At 51.1% G+C, this 1476-nt stretch overlaps 1 protein-coding gene across 1 annotated transcript; it reads left to right on the top strand.

Moving 5' to 3' along the window:
• The first annotated feature begins 483 nt into the window (after positions 1–483).
• Pdap1 (PDGFA associated protein 1) lies at positions 484–1208 on the top strand. The gene has a single exon (XM_036174997.1). It carries the CDS (start codon positions 489–491, stop codon positions 1029–1031), a length of 543 nt encoding a protein of 180 aa, XP_036030890.1. The 5' UTR covers positions 484–488; the 3' UTR covers positions 1032–1208.
• Positions 1209–1476: the final 268 nt, after the last annotated feature.

The following is a 1476-nucleotide window of genomic DNA, read 5'->3' on the forward strand; positions in this document are numbered from 1 at the left end:
TAGAAAGAAAAATCACAATGAGACAAGTAGGAAAGGTGAGAGAGCTGGTGCCCACTGGAAGCAGTCATGTATTACAGAAATGTCCAAAGATGGTACAAAATCTACTCCAAAGCCTAGCACCCAGCAGTACCTGCCACTAACATAAGCCCAGAGCCCAGAATGTCCAAGGCAGAAAGGAGACAGATACAGGAGTGAGCAGGTGAAACTACTCCTGATGGAGTTATACAATGCACCAAATGAGTACAGTCAAACACATAAGTACTGGATTCCATTTCTTTTAAACTTTGGAATAGGTGAATCCTAAAGTCAGAGAGCAGATGGGTGGCTGCCTGTGGCTGGGGCCAGAAGAATTGGAAAGTGACTGCTGACAGACACATGGGCAAGGACTACTAAAAGAAGAGGATTTCTTTTGGGGTAGTAAAAATATATGTACACACATTTCTGGTTCTGGTGTCAGAGGCGCCACCGGCGCCACCACCAGAGCAGGGATGCCTAAAGGAGGTAGAAAGGGAGGCCACAAAGGCCGGGTCAGGCAGTATACAAGCCCTGAGGAGATCGATGCCCAGCTACAGGCTGAGAAGCAGAAGGCCAGCGAAGATGAACAAGAAGAAGGTGGAGATGGTGCTTCGGGTGACCCAAAAAAAGAGAAGAAGTCTCTAGACTCAGACGAGAGTGAGGATGAAGATGATGACTACCAGCAAAAGCGGAAAGGTGTGGAAGGGCTCATTGACATTGAGAACCCCAACCGGGTGGCACAGACAACCAAAAAGGTCACACAACTGGATCTGGATGGGCCAAAGGAACTTTCAAGGAGAGAAGGAGAAGAAATTGAGAAGCAAAAAGCAAAAGAGCGCTACATGAAGATGCATTTGGCTGGGAAGACAGAGCAGGCCAAGGCTGATCTTGCCCGACTGGCAATCATCCGGAAACAACGGGAGGAGGCAGCAAGAAAGAAAGAAGAGGAAAGGAAAGCAAAAGATGACGCAACCTTGTCAGGAAAACGAGTGCAGTCACTCTCCCTGAATAAGTAAGCTGGCCTGTGGGAGGAGACGCCGAGGAACTGGGCCGTGCCTCCAGGACCTCTGCCGTGTCTCACCCACCCTGTGCCCTGGCGCCGCTGCAGCAGCCCCTCGTGGCCAGGAGCCCCTATGGCCTGGGGCCTCCTCTTCATCTTGGCACAGAAATCATTCAGGGGATGTGGGGGGGGGGGAGGGGCAGCTGCTATCTTTGAGGCAGAAAGATGCAGGACAGCATTTCATACATAAGCATTTGAATGTTTTTGCTGTTTTTAGAATTTGGAACCCTGGTTGGGGGCTGCCTGGGAAGTGGGGTGAAGAGATTCCATTTGTCCAGTAGATTGTAATGTTGGGGGTGGGGATGGGGTAGTGCCAGTGGGGGGGGGGATGGGGTAGTGCCAGCTGCTGTGGGAGTTGATGATAACCAGCCCAGATCACTGTCTGGGTGCTCACTCAGAGG

Source organism: Onychomys torridus, chromosome X (assembly GCF_903995425.1).
Source record: "Onychomys torridus chromosome X, mOncTor1.1, whole genome shotgun sequence".
Taxonomy (NCBI): Eukaryota; Metazoa; Chordata; class Mammalia; order Rodentia; family Cricetidae; genus Onychomys; species Onychomys torridus.

Coding starts and splice junctions, on each gene's coding strand:
- Pdap1 (XM_036174997.1), top strand. CDS start 489: ATGCCTAAAGGAGGTAGAAAGGGAGGCCACAAAGGCCGGGTCAGGCAG.